The sequence below is a fragment of the Colobus angolensis genome, unplaced genomic scaffold, assembly GCF_000951035.1.
Source record: "Colobus angolensis palliatus isolate OR3802 unplaced genomic scaffold, Cang.pa_1.0 Scaffold247, whole genome shotgun sequence".
In the NCBI taxonomy this organism is placed as follows: Eukaryota; Metazoa; Chordata; class Mammalia; order Primates; family Cercopithecidae; genus Colobus; species Colobus angolensis.
In genome coordinates this window covers 151,375-165,770 of record NW_012115677.1, presented here as the reverse complement: position 1 = coordinate 165,770, position 14,396 = coordinate 151,375, and the positions used below count along the sequence as shown (strand labels likewise).

At 44.7% G+C, this 14,396-nt stretch overlaps 1 protein-coding gene and 1 pseudogene across 2 annotated transcripts in view; both read right to left on the bottom strand.

The window, feature by feature from the left end:
- The window catches only part of SSB (Sjogren syndrome antigen B (autoantigen La)), a 13,552-nt gene extending 8,645 nt beyond the window's left edge, over positions 1-4,907 (bottom strand). Inside the window, exons 1-2 of the mRNA XM_011945914.1 lie at positions 4,779-4,907; positions 2,742-2,816 (exon numbers count right to left, since the gene is read on the bottom strand). Coding sequence (XP_011801304.1) covers positions 2,742-2,807 — 66 coding nt within the window. The 5' untranslated portion in view covers positions 2,808-2,816; positions 4,779-4,907. The remainder of the gene's footprint in view (positions 1-2,741; positions 2,817-4,778) is intronic.
- Positions 4,908-13,931: 9,024 nt separating this feature from the next.
- Positions 13,932-14,396, bottom strand: part of LOC105514548 — a 3,150-nt pseudogene continuing 2,685 nt past the window's right edge. Inside the window, exon 2 of the transcript XR_001002198.1 lies at positions 13,932-14,116. The product of XR_001002198.1 is annotated as a putative elongation factor 1-alpha-like 3 (transcript). The remainder of the gene's footprint in view (positions 14,117-14,396) is intronic.

Below are 14,396 nucleotides of genomic sequence, written 5' to 3'. Positions count from 1 at the left end.
AAAAAAAAAAAAAAAGGACACTTTATTTTTCAGAGGTCGGGTCTTGCTTTGTGGCCCAGACTAGAGTGCAGTGGTGCAACCATAGCTCACTGCAGCCTGAAACTCCTGGGCTCAATTGATCTTCTGCCTCAGCCTTCCAAGTAACTAGGACGACAGGCACATGCCACCATGCCCAGCTAACGATTTTTTTTTAAATTATAAAAAATAGGCCAAGCGCAGTAGGCTCAAGCCTGTAATCCCAGCACTTTGGGAGGCCAAGACAGGCAGATCACGAGGTCAGGAGTTCGAGACCACCCTGGCTAATACGGTGAAACCCCGTCTCTACTAACAAATACAAAAAGCTAGCCAGGCGAGGTGGCTGGCGCCTGTAGTCCCAGCTACTCGGGAGGCTGAGGCAGGAGAATGGCGTAAACCCGGGAGGCGGAGCTTGTAGTGAGCTGAGATCCGGCCACTGCACTCCAGCCCGGGCGACAGAGCAAGACTCCGTCTCAAAAAAAAAAAAAAAAAATTAGAAAGATCCTTCGTTTTAAAGAGGAGAATGAAAAAATTATTGATTACAAAACTTTTCTCCACAAAAATGCATCCTATGTTTAGCGGGGGAAAGGGAAGGAAATAAAATTGTTAGAAATGTACCACTGTGGTGGGGGATGTTTTTAAAGGTGAAGGCACTATGCTTGTGTGGAGGCAGAGGATATATGGAAAATCTCTGTACCTTGCACTCAATTTTGCTGTAAACCTAGAACTGTTGTAAAATATAAGGTCCACTAAAAAAATAAAAATTAGTATGAGCATGAAGCAAAGTGTTAAAAGCTTTTAACCTTGATTACATCAGAAGAGTAGGATTTGAGAGTTAGCAGGTTGTGGGAGAGATATAACCTTTTCTATATACATCTTAGTATTGTTCTAAGTATTAAACACAGAATGAGTAATTTCTAATTTTTCTCCCCACAATCATAAGGAAATTAATATTAAAAAAAAGGAACATAAGACATTTTAAATGCAGAGACATGCAGCTTAAAAAAAAAACAAAAAAAAGCAGTTCAGAGAATTGCAGAAAAAACCCACACCAAACAATATGATCTGAGGGATTCCTTAGCAAGAACATAAGTTTAAAGATAATTTCCTGCCGGGTGCAGTGGCTCACGCCTGTAATCCCAGCACTTTGGGAGGCTGAGGCGGGCGGGTCACAAGGTCAGGAGATCGAGACCATCCTGGCTAACACTGTGAAACCCCGTCTCTACTAAAAAAATACAAAAAAATTAGCCGGGCGCGGTGGCAGGCGCCTATAGTCCCAGCTACTCGGGAGGCTGAGGCAGGAGAATGGCGTGGGCCCGGGAGGTGGAGCTTGCAGTCAGCTGAGATCCGGCCACTGCACTCCAGCCTGGGTGACAGAGCGAGACTCCGCCTCAAAAAAAAAAGATAATTTCCTATGCAACCATTATTGATATTGTAAAGATTTAAAGGTTTTTTTCTTTTTGACTTTAACTGAACAAAGAACGATTTGCAAATCAGGAAGCCTCCCCAGCCAGAGTATGCTCACAAAGCCTCTCAAATTTCTTCCCCCCGACCCCCCAAAACAGTATCTCACTCTGTCATCCAGGCTTGAGTACAGTGGTATGATCACAGCCACTGCAGCATCTACCTTCTGGGCTCCATCAATCCTCCCACCTCAGCTTCCCAAGTAGCTGGGAATACAGGCAAACCGCTAACACACTCAGCTAATTTTTAAAAATTTTTTGTAGAGATGGGGCCTCATCATGTTGCCCAGGCTGGTCTCTAACCCCTGGACTCAAGCCATCCTCCTGCCTCTGTACTGCAAAGGTACTGAGGATCACTTGAGGTTATTACATTAACATAAACATAATACCTAAATTTGAAAAAATGCTAAGAGGGGTTTGAAAACAGATACTATATTAAAGTTACTAGCCAGGCACAGTGGGTCACACTTGTAATCCCAGCACTTTAAGAGGCTGAGGTGGGGCGATCACCTGAGGTCTGGAGTTCGAGACCAACCTGGCCAACATGGTGAAACTCCGTCTCTACTAAAAATACAAAAATTAGCCTGGTGTGGTGGTGTGCTCCTGTAGTCCCAGCTATTTGGCAGCTGAGGCAGGAGAATCATTTGAACCCAGGAGGCAGAGGCTGCAGTGAGCCGAGACTGTTGTAGTGAGTAAGGATAGTGCCACTGCACTCCAGCCTGGCCAAGAGAGTGAGACTCCAGCTCAAAAAAAAGATACTATATTAAAGTTACAATAGCTGAGAACTGACTGGGCAGAAAAAAATTACGAAGATCATCAAAAATATAGTGTTATTTAACAGGGAAGGTACTTTACCAAGGACTTTTATGTTACCTATGTGTCAGGCATTCTTCTAGGTACTTAACATTATATTCACTAATCCTCCAAACTACCTTATGAGACGGGAACTACTATTATCCTCATTTTATATGAGACTAAGAAGCTAAAATTTTATATGAGACTATGAAACTAAAATTTTAAAAAGATTAAGTAACTCTCGTTTATAGTGTTACCTTTTGAAATGTTTGTACATCTTAAGTTTCACAACCTGGCTCCACCAATATAAAATTGTATGCTATTATATGTTCATCTAAGAATCAAAGGCAAACCAAATGTTGAATATGTCCATATACTGAAATGAAATGTTCTTTCTGTATTTGTGTTGAGGTCCTACATTTTCTTTCAAGGAACTTGTTTTTGCAGTTTATAGCACAGGAATCATACCTCAATTTGATGACAGATTTTGGCCTCCAGGGCAGCCATCTTTTCATTATCACCATTTTCAGCCATTGTGGCTATCTGTAAAATTTACCAAATTAGCATAAAGTTATTTTTTTATATAAAACTCAAGACTAGAAAGAGAATGTTTACAAAGTATTAATATCCCATTGTTTTCTTAAAAAATCAGGAGTTTCTGTTTTCACAGGTTCAGTTTATTTACTCAATTCTCAAATATCTCAACAAAGCAACACTTTGGAATAAGTGATGAAAAAAATCTAAAAACTATAAAAAACCTCTCTCTCTTTCAGTAAATCACTACCCCATCTTCTATAACAAGAAACTGTTTATTTCACTTGGCTGGTCAGGAAAACTTTAAAGAAAAAAACTCCAATCACTTACCAACCACTTCCAGCTTTAAACAGATATCTGTCAGTATGTCACCATGGCTCGCTGTACATTTGTTCGGTTTGGTTCATTTTCTTTTTTTTTTTTTTTTTGAGACGGAGTCTCGCTCTTGTTACCCAGGCTGGAGTACAATGGCGCGATCTCGACTCACTGCAATCTCTGCCACCCAGGTTCAAGTGATTTTTTCGTCTTAGCCTCCTGAGTAGCTAGGATTACAGGCACCCGCCACCTCGCCTGACTGATTTTTGTATTTTTAGTAGAGACGGGGTTTCACCACGTTGGTCAGGTTGGTCTTGAATTCCTGACCTCAGGCGATCCACCCGCCTCGGCCTCCCAAAGTGCTGGGTTTACAGGCGTGAGCCACCGCGCCCGGCCTTATTTCTTTTAAAATGCAGTCACAACTGACTTACCCAAACCTTGTATTATAACTTTTAAGGTGAAAAACGTTACAGTTCCTTAGATACTCTATGCTAAGGAACATACAAAAACAAAAATGGGAGAATGTGGTCACACTAGCACAACATTAAACTGGGGAGTATGCCTACTAATTTACTAATACATTGGATAGCCAGTTTCCTGTTTCGTATTCCTGACATTAGCACTGCAGGGAAAAAAGGAGGCTGTGCTATTGGTTTGCTAGAAATTACAAACCAAGTCTTCTAATTACAAAGTACTTGCCTCCAGGACTCTACTAAGTCACCCAGTCATCCCAATTGTACAAAAGTTATGTGAACAAATCATCAAGAATATTGCCATTAGTTGACTCTAGTTATGAACTGATGTGGGTACACTTCTTGGAAACATCGCCTGACACACTGCAATTGCATTCGCTACCCTGGATACACATAGGAAGCACTTGCAACGGGGTACTGCGTGATCCACATCCCCCTAGAGAAATTATTCAATTTTATGCATTGTCTTGTCTATCACAATTTACACTCCTAAGTTACCACAGTGATCTAGAGCCCCCTACAAAGCAAACGATGAAATAAAAGAACTATTTAGAACTTGCAAAACCTATTTGGCCTAATTTTGGAAATGCGCTTCATCAGATAATTTTCCAGAATGCACGACTGTAAGTGAAATATTACCCACGTTTTCCCGTTTCACACCGAAACCTGATGTGAGCGATGAAGGCCCTAATAGACCAAGAGTGACACTGGGGTGCATCTGCGGCCCAAAGTTATTTGGCCTCCAGTCAGTCCCATAGGCTCCACAGAACCCGCCGGCGTTTACCCATGACCACCTCCGCAGAAACTTACAGAGATGGCCAGAAGCCTTCGGTGAGGCTAGAACGCGGTGGAGGTAAAAAAAAAAAAACAAAACCCGAAAGACGCAGTGGGGATGGGGGCAGCCACAGTCCCGTCTCTCAGCAACCGCGGAACTGCCTGGGCACCAGGCACGTGCGGGGAACCCCAGGATCCCGCATTCCTCGCGGGGGCAGCCTCGCCGCCGCCCGCGCCCCCTCCGCTCTGCCGCCTCCGGCTGCGGCCCACGCGGCGCTCGGCCTGAACGTGAGGAAGGCGAGGGAAGGACGGACCTCGCGAGAAGCAGTAAGGAACGGAAACGCGCGGTCACGCACCAGCAAAGCGGGCCCTTATTGTAGCTTCTCATTAGCCACCAAGAATTGCTCACCTTTAAGGTTCCGGCCCACAGAGCCGCGCCACAGGCTCACACCCAGCAACAGCAACGACTCTGCTTCTCAGCTCCGCCCGCCGACCTAAGGCGCTCCAAGAAGATGGGGACCGTCCCGGCAGCCCTTGCGGCCTGGGTGGGCGGGGCCGAGGACGAGCTGGAGCGGTCCCTGTGCTCTGAGCAAGCGCGGCTGCCGGGGCCTCCCAGGGACCCTGGAGTCCCCGCCCTCAATCCCAAACAGATTGGGTTAAAAAGTACCGCAGGGTGTAGGGGAATGGCTGCTAGTTTGTGTTAGTATAAACATTTATTTTTAAGTATTTCTGGACGGCGTCTGTACCCCAGCCCTTCCTTTGGCCCTCCTTTCATGTGAAGTGTTTTGGGGTTTTTTTAGATCTTTTCCAAAGATGTGTGTGAATACACACACGTATCATGTTGTAGTAGTTCTCAAAAAAAAAAGGACAAGTGAAATTTAAAAAAAAAAATCAAAGATCCATGTAATCTTAGTTTTGAAGACGGTACAGTACAGCGTGTAAAAACTGGGTGTCTGGAATCAGACTGCCTGCTTCAAATAATGGTCCTCCTCCTGCTGTGAAACTGTGATCTCGGGCAAGTTGTTCAACTTCTGTGTTCCTCAGGTATAAATAGGACCAATAATAAATACTACCTAGTTCATACAATTGCTGTAAGTATTCAACTTGATGCAATATTGTCAACCTAAAGGGAAAAACTGAGGCAAAATTAATATAAGTAGACAGTTTATTTGAGCCAAGTATGAGGACTGCCACGTGAGAGCATGGATTCAAATTGCTCTGAATATATGCTCTGATTAGCAGCACTTACAAGTAGATTTTTAAAGAAAAACGAAGAGGCAATTCCTAAGTTGTTTACCAATAATTTACGTTACAATAACATAAGCTATTGATTGGCTATACATTGTTCTTTGTATCACAAATTCTAAGAACATGAAAATGGATGAAGCAGGTAGTAAGAAACAAAGTGACTTTAAACAATTGCCCCCCAAGCATGGTGATTGATATAGTTTGGTTCTCTGTCCCCACACAAATCTCATCTCAAATTGTAATCCCCATAATCCCCAAGTGTGGAGGGGAGGAACCACACACATGGTGGGAGGTGATTGGATCATGGGGATTGTCAGGCCTCTGAGCCCAAGCCAAGCTATCGCATCCCCTGTGACTTGCACGTATAGGCCCAGGTGGCCTGAAGTAATTGAAGAATCACAAAAGAAGTGCAAATGCCCTGCCTCTCCTTAACCAATGACATTGCACCACAAAAGAAGTGAAAATGGCCGGTCCTTGCCTTAAGCGATGATATTATCTTGTGAAATTCCTTTTCCTGGCTCATCCTGGCTCAAAAAGCTCCCCCACTGAGCACCTTGTGACCCCCCAACTCCTGCCCGCCAGAGAACAACCCCCCTTTGACTGTAATTTTCCTTTACCTACCCAAATCCTATAAAACGGCCATACCCTTATCTCCCTTCGCTGACTCTCTTTGCGGACTCAGCCTGCCTGCACCCAGGTGAAATAAACAGCCATGTTGCTCACACAAAGCCTGTTTGGTGGTCTCTTCACACGGACGCACATAACAGGGATGGTTTTCCCCATGCTGTTCTCCTGGTGGTTTTATAAGGCAGTTTTCCCTGCTCTTGCTTGCTCCCTCTCACCTGCCACTGTGTAAGACATGCCTATTCCCCTTCCACTATGATTGTAAGTTTCCTGAGGTCTCACCAGACATGCGGAATTGTGAGTCAATTAAACCTCTTTTCTTTATGAATTACCCAGGCTTGCGTATGTCTTTATTGCAGTGTGAGACCTAACTAATACAGGGGTGTAGGGACACGACTGAAGCCCCAAACTCATCTCTCTCTGTGCCTGATAAATTCTGCATACCTCACATAGTTCAGACTGCTCTGGGCTCTTTTTCTTTTCTTAAGGTCAATGAGAAAAAACATATTTAACAGGGTTGTGCTCAGGTAGTTTAAATTCAAATTAATTAGATTATCTTTTATCCATTCCGCGAATATTTAGTCTCTATTTTATGCCAGACACAATTGAAATCTTCATTCTTGTTTTGATCAAGTCAGTGAGAATACACGTATTTAACAGAACAAATAATATGAGTGTCAGGGTACTCTCATTCATCCATTCAGCAAACTGTTTATTACATACCTGTTAATGTCCTGGTATGGAGGCTTAACACTGGGAATAGAAAGAAGAGCCAGACTCTGCCTTGAGACAGAGCTACCTAAACAAATATATCTGCTTCTTTATGCCCCACAACATCTAGGCAGAACTGCAGGTACAGCCTATTATCAGAAATCACACCGGCTAAAAACATTTATTTCATGTTCTCATCAGGTACCTGGTCCTTTGCTCTCCCTTTCTTGTCTTTTGTTTTGTTTTTCGTTTTCTTTCTTCTTTTTTTTTCTTTTTTTTTGGAGACGGAGTCTAGCTCTGTCGCCCAGGCTGGAGTGCAGTGGCGCGACCTCGGCTCACTGCAAGCTCCGCCTCCCGGGTTTTACGCCATTCTCCTGCCTCAGCCTCCCGAGTAGCTGGGACTACAGGCGCCCGCCATCTCGCCCGGCTAGTTTTTTGTATTTTTTAGTAGAGACGGGGTTTCACCGTGTAGCTCAGGATGGACTCGATCTCCTGACCTCGTGATCCACCCATCTCGGCCTCCCAAAGTGCTGGGATTACAGGCTTGAGCCACCGCGCCCGGCCTTTTTTTTCTTTTTTTTAGACAGAGTCTCCCTCTGTCGCCAAGGCTGGAATGCAGTGGCACCACCTCGGCTCAGTGCAACCTCTGCCTCCCAGATTCAAGTGATTCTCCTGCCTCATCCTCCTGAGTAGCTGAGATTACAGGTGCCTGCCACCACACCTGGCTAATTTTTTTATTTTTAGTAGATTCAGGGCTTCGCCATGTTGGCCAGGTTGGTTTCAAATCCCTGGACTCAGGTGATCCACCCGCCTCAGCCTCCTAAAGTGCTGGGATTACAGGCATGAGCCACCGCGTCTGACCCTTTTCTTTTCTTTTTCACCCTCATTCCCTTCCAGAAGCTGAGCTCCCTGCAGACACATCCTTTAAGGAAAATGAATTCCTTGTGGCAGACCAGGAAACTTCACGTTTCATTTACAGTACCTAGGAAAGGACTCTCTCTCATACTAGTATCCATCTCTTATAGCATAACTTTGTAAGTCAGTGCACTAAAAGACCATCTTTCTGGGTATACATGTAGTACAATTATTTTAGAGAACAAATTGATAATATCTACTAAAGTTTAAGATGTGCATAGCTGATGGTGCAGAAAGTCCACTCTAAAGAACATACTCCCAGCCTGGCCAACATGGTGAAACCCCGTCTCTACTAAAAATACAAAAATTAGCCAAGCACGTGCCTGTAATTCTGGCTACTTGGGAGGCTGAAGCAGAAGAATCACTTGAACCTGGAAGGTGGAGGTTGCAGTGAGCTGAGATCGCGCCATTGCACTCCAGCCTGGGTGACGAGAGTAAGACTCCGTCTCAAAAAAATAAAAATAAAAATAATATACTCTAGAGCAATGTTCACATCTGTACACAAGAAAACATGTTCAAGAATATTCGGGCGGGGTGCAGTGGCTCATGTCTGTAATCCCAGCACTTTGGGAGGCTAAGGAGGGTGGATCACGAGGTCAAGAGTTCAAGACCAGCCTGGCCAACATGGTGAAACCCCGTCTCTACTATGAATACAAAAATTAGTCAGGTGTGTTGGTGCATGCCTGTAATTCCAGCTACTTGGGAGGCTGAGGCAGGAGAATGGCGTGAACCAGGGAGGCGGAGCTTGCAGTGAGTGGAGATCGTGCCACTGCACTCCAGCCTGGATGACAGAGCGAGACTCTGTCTCAAACAAAACAAAACAAAAAAATTAAAATTAAATTCACTAAAAACAAATGAGACAAGTTAAGTTTGGTGGGCCAAATCAGGTTAGCCCTCAGTTTCAGGTTAAAATGCTTATTAGGCATCAAGGTAAGATGTCAAGTAGGCAGTTGGTATGAGTTTGGAGAAGTCAGGGTTAAAGATATAAATTTTGGAGCTATTAGTATATAGCAGACATTTTAAGTCATGTCATATATGAGCTCTCCTAAAGAAAGTATAGACAACAAAGATGGGAGAATTCCAGACTGACCCCTCTAGCATTCCAGTTTTTTCGATAATGAATAAAAGAAGAGAAGCCTGTACAGCAGCTAGAATAAGCAGACCCTGAGAGATGCTATGAAAATATGGCACCATAGAAGCTAAAGAGGGGAATGTTTTAAGGAAGGAGTGACCAACTGAGTACATATAGCTAAGAAGATGCTATGGATTGTGCATGGGTCATGAGGATGGATCCCTTATGAATGGCTTGGTTCCGTTCTTGCAGTAGCCAGTAAGTTTCCCTTCTGATTGGTTCTCAGAGGAATGGGTTAGTTCCCATGAGAATGGGTTGTTATAAAATAACGGATTGTTACACCAGGGTGCCCCTCAGATTTGGTCTTTCTTCACACATGCCTGCTTCTCTTTGACCTTTTCCACCATGTTTGACTCAGCAGAAAAACCCTTACCAGAAGCCAAGAAGATGCTGGTGGGTGTCATACTTCTTGTACAGCCTGCAGAATTGTGAGCCAAATAAATGTCTTTTTAAAAAAAATGATCCAGCCTTGGGTATTCATTTACAGCCAACACAAAACAGACTAAGACAGAAGATTTGCAGGCTGACCTAAACCATTTTTGTCACTGTGGCAGATACTGTTACTTATCTCTTAATATTGGCTCTCTCCTTCCTATATAATAATAATAAAATCACCTATGGCTTTCAACAAAATGCATGGCTAATCAGAAATAAAAACTACATTTTTCCAGCCTTCCTTGAAGCTTAGTAAGGCCATGTCTGGCCTGTGAGACATGAGCGGAAGTGATGTGTGCAACTTGCAGGTCATTCTTAAATGGAATGAGTTTATTCTCTTACCTCCTTTTCTCTTTTCTTCAACTAGCTAGATGTGGAAGATGAGCAAAACTGGACCAAGCAAATGAAGGAAACACCATAGGTGTGGCAAAGCAGCAAGATAGAAGGAAGCCAAGTTCCAGCATCCTGTAGTGCCATACCAACCCTGATGGCTTCATAGAATGGACTCATCATTTTAACCTGGACTTTAAATGCGAGGGGGGAAAATTCATGAAAAAGTATTCAAGGCAGATGATGACAATACTTTAGACTTTTGGTCAGGGCAAGTGAGAGAATTCATCACTAAGGAGCAGAAAACTCAACTAAATCGAAACTCCAGGCCAAGAGTACCACTCCGAAGGCTGCTAGGCTTGCTAAGCTTTTCTATTTGAGTGTGTGTGTGCATGCAAGATGAATATCAGGTTGCCTAAAAGCCAGAAATCTAGGGTCTCCCTGAATTTTGGGAATGGGTTGTAGGACTACTTTTGTGTTTTCTTGCTAATAGATGCTTGAATGTGAATCTTGTCTAAAAAAAATTTCCTTCATTGTAATAAGTCATCTGAAAGTGAGGTTGTTAAGGGGAGACCTAGAGCCCACCCCTATGTCTAACAATTGGTGGCCTCCACTATCCCCGAAATTATCTAATAATTGTGAACAGCCAAATTTACTTGGGTCAATTTGCTACATTTGGCAAGTGAACGAGGTCAGCATGCATGAAACCATAAGTAGATCTTCTACAGAAGACAATACATGGAAGTTGATAAAACAGCACAGATTCTCTACCAAGACTTCATGTAAAATAAAATAGCTGTGATAGATAAAGAGAAAAGAAGGGCCTTTGGGGGCTAAACTTTTTATTTTATTTTATTTTATTTTTTGAGACAGGAGTCTTGCTCTGTCGCCCGAGCTGGAGTGCAGTGGCCGGATCTCAGCTCACTGCAAGCTCCGCCTCCCGGGTTTATGCCATTCTCCTGCCTCAGCCTCCCAAGTAGCTGGGACTACAGGCTCCCGCCACCTCGCCCGGCTAGTTTTTTGTATTTTTAGTAGAGACGGGGTTTCACCGTGTTCGCCAGGATGGTCTCGATCTCCTGACCTCGTGATCCGCCCGTCTCGGCCTCCCAAAGTGCTGGGATTACGGGTTTGAGCCCCCGCGCCCAGCCCTAAACTTTTAAAAATTGAATTGTAGGGCCGGGCGCGGTGGCTCAAGCCTGTAATCCCAGTACTTTGGGAGGCCGAGACAGGTGGATCACGAGGTCAGGAGATCAAGACCATCCTGGCGAACACGGTGAAACCCCGTCTCTACTAAAAAATACAAAAAACTAGCCGGGCAAGGTGGCGGGCGCCTGTAGTCCCAGCTACTGGGGAGGCTGAGCCAGGAGAATGGCGTGAACCTGGGAGGCGGAGCTTGCAGTGAGCTGAGATCCGGCCACTGCACTCCAGCCTGGGCGACAGAGTGAGACTCCGTCTCAAAAAAAATAAATAAATAAAATTGAATTGTAACACACAAACTATAAGGTGCATGAATTTTAAGTGCTCAATGAAGTTTCACAAGTGAACACTACCTTGTAATTACCATCCAGATTGAGATACAGAACATTTCAGCACTCCAGAAAGTTCCTTTGTGCTCCTCTCCCAGTCAATATCCTCCTTAAAAGTAACTACCCTTGATTAGCTTTGCCTGTTCTAGATCATGTAGTATGTATATATCTGGGTCTCAGTCAGTTTGGACAGCTATAACAAAATATCATAGACTGGGTGTCTAAAACAACAGAAATTTATTGCTCACAGTTTTGGAGGCTGAGAAGTCTAAGATCAAGGTGCTGTTAGATCTGGTGTGTCATGATAGCCTACTTCCTGGTTTGCAGATGGCCATCTTCTTCATGTATCCTTACAAGGTGAAAAGCAGAAAGGAAGTAAACTCTCCAGTCTCTTCTTACAAGGCACTAAATCCCATTCATGAGGGTCCTACCACCATGACGTTATTACCTCCCAAAGGCCTCACTTCCTAATACCATCCCACTGGAGGTTAGGATGTCAACGTATGAATTTTGGGGAACTACAAACAGTCCACAACATGTGGTATATGCACATACCACAACTAATTTATCCATTCTTCTGTTTCTTTTCCTTTTTTTGAGACAGAGTCTCACTGTGTCGCCCAGGCTAGAGTGCAGTGGTACAATCTCGGCTCACTGCAACCTCTGCCCCTACAAGGTTCAAGTGATTCTCATGCCTCAGCATCCCGAGTAACTGGGATTACAGGTGCCTGCCACCACGCCTGACTAATCTTTGTACTGTTTTAAGTAGAGACAGGGTTTTGCCATGTTGGCCAGGCTGGTTTCAAACTTCTGACCTCAAGGGATCTACCCACCTCGGCCTCCCAAAGTGCTGGGATTACAGGCGTGAGCCAGGACGTCTGGCCGATTCTGCTGTATCTGACCATTTGGTTGTTTCTAGTTTTTTGCTGTTATGAATAAAGCTATTCCGAACATTCTTATACATGTCTTCTGCACTCATTTCTGTTAGGTGTATGCCTAAGAATGAAATTATGGGTCACAGGGCAGGCATGTGTTTAGCTCTAATATGTACTGCTAAAGAGCTTTCCAAAGTGGTCATACCATTTTTCACTCACACTAGCAATGTAGTCGCTAAACATTCTGGACAATGCACTGTCATGTTTTAAAGCCAGGTATTTTTTTTTTTTTTTTGAGACGGAGTCTCGCTCTGTCGCCCGGGCTGGAGTGCAGTGGCCGGATCTCAGCTCACTGCAAGCTCCGCCTCCTGGGTTTACGCCATTCTCCTGCCTCAGCCTCCGGAGTAGCTGGGACTACAGGCGCCCGCCACCTCGCCCGGCTAGTTTTTTGTATTTTTTAGTAGAGACGGGGTTTCACCGTGTTAGCCAGGATGGTCTCCATCTCCTGACCTCGTGATCCGCCCGCCTCGGCCTCCCAAAGTGCTGGGATTACAGGCTTGAGCCACCGCGCCCGGCCCCAGTGCAGATTTCTTAACATGCACATATTATGTAGTGGCGAAGTGTGGGCTTTTAGTGCACCCATCACCTAAATAGTGAACATTGTACCCGATAAGCAATTTTTCAGCCCTCACCCCTGCTCTCACCCTCCCACCTTTTGTAATCTCCAATGTCCATTATTCCACTCTAAGCCACATATAATATTAATATTAAAAGCTCATGCTTACAATAAGCAAACTACTTAGTGAAGAGACTTAAAAATAAAGTTGGTAAATAAAAAGGCACACTTGAAAAGTTTCAGAAAGAATAGAACAATTCTTCTTGCTTTGTTTCTGGTGTAGGAGGAAAGGGAAACGGACACATTAAAATTATTCTTTCAGATGAAGGCTACTGACAGTTGAAATAGTTAATTAACTTTGGCTTCTTTTCTCCCTAATCCAAAGCAGCCTTTTCTTTCATTGGCTTCTGAAAAGTTATTTAGTCTTCTGCCTACATGTAGAGGCAACACAGGAAGGTTTTCGCCAGTGCTGCAATGGCTGGGATCACTCAACTGGTCCACTAACTGGAATTAAAGTCAACAGTAGTAATAAGGGTTTCCAATGGTGCATGCCAGTAGTCCCAACCACTCGGGGGCATCCCTTGAGCTCAGGAGTTGGAAACCAGCCTGGACAACATAGAGATAAACCGTCTCTTGAGGGGGGGAAAAAAAAAAGGCCAGGTGCAGTAGCTCACACTTGTAATCCTAGAACTTTGGGAGACCAAGGTGGGCAGATCACGAGCTCAGGAGTTTGAAACCAGCCTGACCAACATGGTGAAACCCAGTTGCTACTAAAAATACAAAAATCAGCCAGGCATGGTGGTGTGCACCTGTAATCCCAGCTACTCGGGAGGCTGAGGCAGGGGAATCGCTTGAACCTGGGAGGGGGAGGTTGCAGTGAGCCCAGATGGTGCCATTGCACTCCAGCCTGGGCAACAGAGTGAGACTCCATCTAAAAATAAAAAATAAAAAAAAATTCTGAAGTCTTGGTTAACTTTATCTGTCATCCGGATGAAACCCCAATGATTTATGATCTGGACAATTCTCGCATCTGTAGAGTGCCCGGCATCCTCAAAGTTTTCAGTAGCATCTCTCCAGCTTATTCCCTTAAGACTTCTTTCCCACCAGGATGATCTGCCAGGAATTTGGTCAAATCGTACATCCATGTGCTTTAGATATGATTGTGCTTTGAATCTCCTCTAGGGTGCAGGGCGCAACACTTCACGGCCTTGTCCCACTGCTGGGCCATCTCGGTGGGCTGCGAGCCAGTCCCAGCACACACAGCGGTGCCTTGCCAGCAGAGCGCGCCTCTCATCCAGCTCCGCCGGGGACATTCCCCGCCCGCACCAGGGACCCCTGCCAGAGGCGGGGCAGCCAGTCTCTCATTGTTTTTAATTTTGGCCACACGGTGGTGTGGTGGTATCTCATTGCGCCTTTAATTTGCATTTCCTTGATTTACAATTGTTAAGCACCTTTTCAAATGCTCATTTGCCATTTGACGTCCTCCTTTGTGCAGGGCCTTGCCCTTTTAAAGATTGTGAGACGGCCGGGCGCAGTGGCTCAAGCCTGTAATCCCAGCACTTTGGGAGGCCGAGACGGGCGGATCACGAGGTCAGGAGATCGAGACCATCCTGGC